Raw genomic sequence first — 7,588 nt, 5'->3', positions numbered from 1 at the left:
CTTGCATTTTTAAAATTTTTGGCCATGCCCATGGCATGCGGAAGTTCCTGGGCCAGGGATTGAAACTGCACCACAGCACTGACAACACCAGATCCTGAACCTTCTGTGCCATGAGAGAACTCCAGTACTTGAATTTAAACACCATTAATTCTTAGTTCAGCTTATGTTAATGTGGTCTAGTTTTCCTTCTCTGCTGCTATCAACAAATATTTATTGAGCATTTAACTCAGTGAATCCAAAGATTAGTAAGATACTGGTTCCACACTCAAGGGACTCAGTTTAGGGGGTAAGAGAAATATGGAAGCATTTATTCATTGTTTCAGTAAGTCTGGAGTGCCTACCATAGACTGGGTGTTATTTTGGAGGCACAAGAATGAACCAAAAAACCACACCCCTTCTTTCATGCACTTACATTCCAAAAGGAATAAACAATGAAAATACGTAGAATGTTTGGAAGGAATGACGTGGAGCAAGGGGTTGGAGCAGAGAATTGAAGGTATTCTGAAGGGTTGTCAGGGAGTCTTACTGTAAAATGAGGATGATGGCTGTACCTATCAGTTTTGATGAGAAACAAATGAGTTAAAGCATGTTTAAAGTAGGGAGTTAGGGAGATGAGGTTCTAGGCAAAGGGCTTGGCAAGTGCAAAGGCCCTGAGGCAAAAGCAGACTTGGGGTGGGTGAAGTATTGAAGGACCGTGTGACTGGAACCTTGAGAAGGAGAAGGTAATGGGGAGCCTGCAGTGCTTCATGGGCAAGCGAAGGACTTTGGATTCTCTTGTTTCGCTTTTGTTTTTTAGGGCCAAACTTGTGGCATATGGAAGTTCCCAACCTATCTGTCAAAACAGTTGTGGGCACCAACCTACACCACAGCCGCAGCAACATGGGATCGGAGCCACATCTGTGGCCTATGCCACAGCTCACAGCAAAGCCAGACTCCCAACCCACTGAGCGATGCCAGGGATCGAACCCACGTCCTCATGGATCCTAGTTGCGTTCCTTACCACTGAGCCATGACAGGAACTCCCCGAGATGGGAGGATTTTGAGAAGAGTTACATTAACTTGTCTAAAAGGATCACTGGCTCCTTTGTTTAGACTGTTGAGAACCCAGAGAGGGAAGCAGAGATTCAGCTGAGTTGGATTTATGACATACTTGTAGGTAGAGCCAGCAGAACAATACAGGTGTGCTAAATACTGTGTACAATAGATACATTCCTGGGTTACAGTTCACTGGGGAACAGTGAGGAGCATGCACCTTACCCACCTCTGGGCATCAAGGAAGTCTTCCTGGAAAAGGAGATGAAGTCTTTTATAAGTGAGCCAACTGGGAGTTCCCATTGTGGCTCAGTGGTTAATGAATTCCACTAGGAACCATGGGGTTGCGAGTTTGATCCCTGACCTCTCTCAGTGGGTTAAGGATCTGGCATTGCCATGAGCTGTGATGTAGGTCGCAAACGCAGCTCGGATCTGGCGTTGCTGTGGCTCTGGCATAGGCTGGTGGCTACAGCTCCGATTAGCCTGGGAACCTCCATATTCCGTGGATGTGGCCCTGAAAAGACAAAAACAACAACAAACTATAAAGTGAGCCAATTGAAGTGACCAAAAGTGGAGCTAAAACCCCAAGTGGGCCTGAAGCAAACCATGAGCGGGTTTCATGTTCCTGGCGGGGGAAGCAAGGCAAAGGAGAGGACAGGCCTGCTGGGTGTTAGTGGTCCGGGCTCAGCACTAACAATGGACCCAGTTCTGTGTTAGGGCTTTACGTGTTCTGTCGCATCTGATGCTCAACAAAAACAAAATTGGTGCAATTATCCTCATTTTCCAGATGAGAAAGACTGGAGGTACTGATTTGATCAGAGTCACACGACCAAGTAATGGATGGGCCTGGCTCCCTGACTCAGGACGCCGGAGGACCCCTAAACAACCCCCACCCACCCGGTGCTAAGGAAGAAGGCGAAGGTATATTTTTCTCTCCAAATGGGCCCTGCTTGATCTGGTATCCAATAGATGGAGCTAGATTTGCTCCAGCACTGAGGAAAAACCCTCGGGCAGAGAGCTAATGCACTGAAAGCAGGGCTAGCTTCACCGGCTGGTGGCAGGGGCCCACACTTAACTTAAAAGGGCCCAGGGGGTTTTGTTTAATGCTTTGACATCAGCTTTTGAAAATTCCTTTTTTTTTTTTTTTTCTTTGTATGGCCACACCTTTGGCATATGGAAGTTCCCAGGCTAGGGGTCAAATTGGACCTGCAGCTGCTGGCTTACGCCACAGCCACAGCAACATCAGATCCAAGCTGCATCTGCGGCCTACGCCACAGCTCATGACAACACCAGATCCTTAGCCCACTGAGCAAGGCCAGGGATCGAACCCATGTCCTCATGGATCCTAGTCCAGTTTGTTAACCACTGAGCCACAAAGGGAACTCCTTGAAAATTCTTAACCTTTTAAACTTTTTTTGTTCTTTTTTTATTTTTAGGGCCGCACCCACAGTATATGGAGGTTCCCAGGCTAGTGGTGGAATCAAAGCTGTAGCCACTGGCCTATGCTACTGCCACACCAGATCTGAGCTTTGTCTGTGACCTATACCACAGCTCTTTGCAATGCCAGATCCTTAACCCACTGAGCAGGGCCAGGAATCAAACACTCATTCTCATAGATACTAGTCCTTACCACTGAGCCACAAGGGGGAACTCCTCAATCTTTTCAAATTTTTATTTTTTTATTTTTTGCTCGCCACCCCACCCCCTCACGCCAGTGTACCTGGGCCAAGGAGCCAACTCTCGCCACCGCAGTGGCAATGTGGTAACCTTAACCCGCTGAGCCACTGGGAAACTCCTGCAGGTTTTTTTTTTTTTTTTTTTCCTTCTTTTTTAGGGCCAAATTCGCACATTTGGAGCTTCCCAGGCTAGGCGTGGAATCATAGCTACAACTGCTGGCCTACACCACAGCCATAGCAACACAGGATCAGAGCCCTGCCTGGGACCTACACCACAGCTCACGGCAACGCAGGAACCTTTACCCACTGAACGAGGCAAGGGATCGAACCTGCAACCTCATGGTTACCAATCGGATTTGTTTCCACTGAGCCATTAAGTGAACTCCTTTCTTTTCTTTTCTTTTTTTTTTTTTAATTAAGGGCTCCACATTTTCATTTTTCATTGGGCCACTCAAATTATGTGGCAGTCCTGACTGTCCATTCTGTGAAGTGAAGGGATTTTCGAGGGTACTATCTAAAAGCCTGGGCTGGGTGTTTAGACGCTGCAGGAGCCAGGGCGGTGGAGGGCGCCACGTGCGACCGGATCTGGTCTTCTCAGTAGGTACAGTGACAGGAGGGCTCTGATAGGTGACCCCCCCACCCCCCCGCCCCCAGGCCTGGAAGCGACCAGGCTACCCGGAAGAGCAGAGAAAGGTTGGGAGAACTTGGCGGGTGGGAGGGATGGGCTTGCCACGCTCGGGGCGCTGGAGCGTGGAGTCACCGAGCAGCAGGCAGTCGGGCCGGGAGTGGGAGGAGCGGGCGCGCGGGCCCAGGGAGCCGGGCCGGGAACGCGCGCGCCCGGGGCGGGGCTCGCCGCCCGGCTCCTCCTCCGCGCCCAGCCCGGCGACCGCGGCCTTTCCTGGCAGCGCTTAAGTCCCGGGAAGAGGAGCCCGAGGAGGAGGAGGAGGAGGAGGAGGAGGAGGAAGCACGGGGCCCAGGCGGCCGAGTGCAGCGGCGCCGCCCGCATGGAGCCCAACGTGCGCTTCTGGATCACTGAACGTCAAGTACGGCCTGGGCCCGGCACGGCTGGGGATGGGGAGGGCGAGGGCCTCTCGGCGTGGAGTCGCCGCTGGCCGCTGTGACCTTGAGAAGGCCACGTCGTCGCACCACCCGCCTTCCCATCACACCCCCTGGGACGGGAAGAAGGGAGACCCAAGCTTGCCGGATGCCGAGGGCCACGGCTGTAACCGTGCGTCGCCTCTACCCGAGGCCTGGCTGGGGAAGGTCGCACAGTGTCACCCTGCAGATCCCACGAACTGAGGAGTCAGTCTCCACCACTCAGGGGCCTGCCCTCTGCTGCCTAAGCTGTTGGAGAGGAACAGGTCCTCCCGGGAACCCCCAGCTGCCCAGTTGTGAGACCAGCCGCCGTCGTGGAAAAGTAACCCGGGCCCCGCCTCCAGGCAGTGGCTAGGGCGGCGCTGTCTAATTGAAGTAGGATGGGAGCTACAGAGATCATTAAAATCTTTCTAGTAAATGTAAATCTAGTAAATTAAAAATGTGGCTTTTAAAATTTAAATTTTAATAATATATTGCATTAGCCCAATAGACGGAAAATATTAGCATTTCATCATGTAATCGATATAAAAATTGTGAATGAGATCTTTTACATCCTTTTCTCTAGAAAGTCTTTGAAATCCTGTGTATGTTTTACACATACAGCACACCTTTTTGTTTTTTCTTTTTTATACTGTGTGGGAGTTCCCTTCGTGGCTCAGCAGTTGACAAAACCCGACTAGGATCCATCAGGGTGTGGGTTCGATCCCTGGCCTGGATCAGTGGGTTAAGGATCTGGTGTTACCGTGAGCTGTGGTGTAGGCTGCAGACGCGGCTGGGATCCCAAGTTGCTGTGGCTGTGGTGTAGGCCGGCAGCTGTAGCTCCGAATCGACCCCTAGCCTGGGAACTTGCATATGCAGAGGGTACGACCCTTTAAAAAAAAAAAAAAGCAGAAAGCCGTTAGGTTCCCCAAAATAATGTTAACTGTTTTTATTGTCGTAAATCTTTGTTTTCCTGCTGCCATTAACTGATCTCTTGCTCCTGCCCCTCTTAAGTCTTTTATTCAGAGATTTCTTCAGTGGACAGAATTATTGGATCCTACAAATTTGGTCATTTCAATTGTAAGTATTATTTTCGGAGAGAGTGATTTTTCCACATTTTATTCTGAAGCGTGAAGACTGTGTTTCCCTTTTGAAAGCAGTTGAGATAACAGAGTCCATATATTTTATTATGTTTTTATTCCTTCTGAATGAGCTTGTCAGATTGGAAGGGTGGTACATAAAAACGGACACTCATTTAATAGGTAGTACCAAGCCTTGGGCCAGATGCTGGTGGTTTTCAAAGAGGATCAAAATAAACCTCCCTAGTAATGAGGACAGACCAAAGCTAGTCACAGACCTTGACCTTGGGCTCTAAGGGCAGCTGTAGCAAGGAATTAGGGGAGGTTGTTGAGGGAAGCCTGGCAGGGAAGGGACAAGCAGGAAGTGTCAGAGAGAACGGGCTATAAGCAAAGCTGGGGAGAATGGGGGGGACAGCAGGTCACTGGGATTTTAACACAGAGGAACCAGACAGTTTTTTTTTTTTTTTTTTTTTTTTCCTTTTTAGGGCCGTACATGGAAGTTCCTAGGCCAGGGGTCGAATCGGAGCTGCAACTACCAGCCCACGACACAGCCACACTGGATCCGAGCCGCGTCTATGACCTACACCACGGCTCACTGCAACACGGGATCCTTAACCCACTGAACAAGGCCAGGGATCGAACCCATGTCCTCATAGGTACTAGTTGGCTTTGTTAACTGCTGAGCCACAATGGGAACTCCGGGACCAGATGATTCTCAAAGGTCCTTGTGTATCATTCAGATGAGAGGGGTTCGTACCTAGCCATGTGATTAGGAACCAGAGGTGGTTAGACTGTGAGCAGTTCAGGGGATGGCTTAGCTGTCAAGCGAAAGATGAGGGCTTGAGTCATGTGTGGCTGAGGGATGAAGAGAAGAGACCCTGTCACCAGCAATGATCTAAAGGATGCCCCCATCCTTGGGTTCAAGATGCCCCATCCATGGGCTCATATACTCTTGTCTATAATAGAGAAGAACAACCAAGCTGAACGCCCATCCATAGAGAAATGGGGAAATATAAGGTGGTTTATCCATGCAGTGGAGCACTGATTAGCTGTTGGAAGTGATGATCTGGTGATCAGCCTATGATATTATCTGGAAACCTACATCATATGTGATATTAAATGGAAAAACATGATGTCTGTGATGTTTAGTAAAGAAAGCAAGATGAGGAGTTCCCGTTGTGGCCCAGTAGAAACCAATCTGACTCGGAACCATGAGGTTGCCGGTTCGATCCCTGGCCTCGTTCAGTGAGTTAAGGGTCTGGTGTTGCCGTGAGCTGTGGTGTAGGTTGCGGACATGGCTCGGATCCTGCATTGCTGTGGTTGTGGTGTGGGCCAGCAGCTGTAGCTCTAATTACACCCCTAGCCTGGGAACCTCCATATGCCCTCACAGATGTGGCCCTAAAAAGCCAAAAAAAAAAAAAAAAAATTAAAAAAGCAAGATGAGTATAGTACAACATTTATGCAAATTACAACATAAAAAAAAACTAGGAGTTCCTGCTGTGACTCTGTGGGTTAAGAATCTGACTGTAGTGGCTCAGGTCACTATGGAGGTGTGGGTTCGATCCCTGGTCTGGTGCAGTGGCTTAAAGGATTTGGCGTTGCCGAAGCTGCTGCCCAGATTGAATCCCTGGCCCGGGAACATCCATGCGCCGAGGGTGCAGCCGTTAAAGTACAAAAACCCCAAAACACTACATATATGTTTATGGGTATAGGTGTTCATACATGTATAGATATAAACAGTGGACTGAAAGCTTATACCTTGAATACATAATAGTGGTTACCTCTGATAGAATGGGGAGGAAGTTGAGATTGGAGATGATGGGTCTTTTTGGGGAAAAAAATTAGAAGCAAATATAATCAAATGTTCACAGTTATTTTTGGGTGAGGGGATTATGAGTATTTGTATTTTCTGTATTTAATTTTTTTTTCTCAAATTAAGTAAAAAAGAGAGAAAATAAGGCTGCTCTGATTAGATGTGGATATAAGAGAGAGAGAGAAGGGACTTCCAGCTTTCTGACTTGTGTAGTGAGAGTGGTGGTGGAATATTCCCCTGGTCAGTGGACATGGAAGAAGAATGGGTAGGGGAGATGGCAGCACCAGTGGGAAGCGAAGAATCTGGATGGTCTGAATCCAAGTGACACACAGCACTATCTAATGGAAACTCAGGAGGTAGAGAGCCTTGGCTACATGTTGCATTAAAATCAGGTGTGAGAGGAGTTCCCTTGTGGCAGAGTGGGTTAAGGACCTGGCATTGTCACCACAGCTTGGGTAGCTGCTATGGCATGTGTTCTACCCCTGGCCCAGAAACTTCCACATGCTGCAGTTGCAGCAAAAAAAAAAAAAAAAGAAAAAGAAAAAAAAAATCAGATGTAAGTAAGCATGTGCTTCCTAAATCTGTGGACAAACCTGAACAATGTTGAGATCATTGCTTGATTTCTTTATATCTAATTATAGGAAAAAATAGAAAAATCTCGGCAACTTCTGTTAACAAATGAAGACGCATCCAGAGGTGACTTGGAGGACAAAAGGGTATGTCTCTTGTTTCCGGGTGTCTCTGGCTCAAGGCTGGGTGTGGTTGTCTTCAGGTGATTCTACTTGCATGGTCTGCAGTCTGGTGGGAGTTTGTCGTTGTAAACACTACCCAGTTGAGTTAGCCTTTTGTGTTTTATTTACTTGTTTTAGGACCACTTCTGCGGCACATGGAAGTTCTCAGGCTAGGATTTGAAT

The 7,588-nt window shown here is 48.3% G+C and overlaps 1 protein-coding gene across 1 annotated transcript in view; it reads left to right on the top strand.

The window, feature by feature from the left end:
- SFXN4 (sideroflexin 4) overlaps nt 3,252-7,588 on the top strand; it is a 27,968-nt gene continuing 23,631 nt past the window's right edge. Inside the window, exons 1-3 of the mRNA XM_013983797.2 lie at nt 3,252-3,751; nt 4,797-4,862; nt 7,316-7,390. Of these exons, the coding sequence (XP_013839251.1) occupies nt 3,713-3,751; nt 4,797-4,862; nt 7,316-7,390 (180 nt within the window). The 5' untranslated portion in view covers nt 3,252-3,712. The remainder of the gene's footprint in view (nt 3,752-4,796; nt 4,863-7,315; nt 7,391-7,588) is intronic.

This window comes from Sus scrofa, chromosome 14, assembly GCF_000003025.6.
Source record: "Sus scrofa isolate TJ Tabasco breed Duroc chromosome 14, Sscrofa11.1, whole genome shotgun sequence".
Classification (NCBI taxonomy): Eukaryota; Metazoa; Chordata; class Mammalia; order Artiodactyla; family Suidae; genus Sus; species Sus scrofa.
This window is presented reverse-complemented; position numbering and strand designations above follow the sequence as displayed.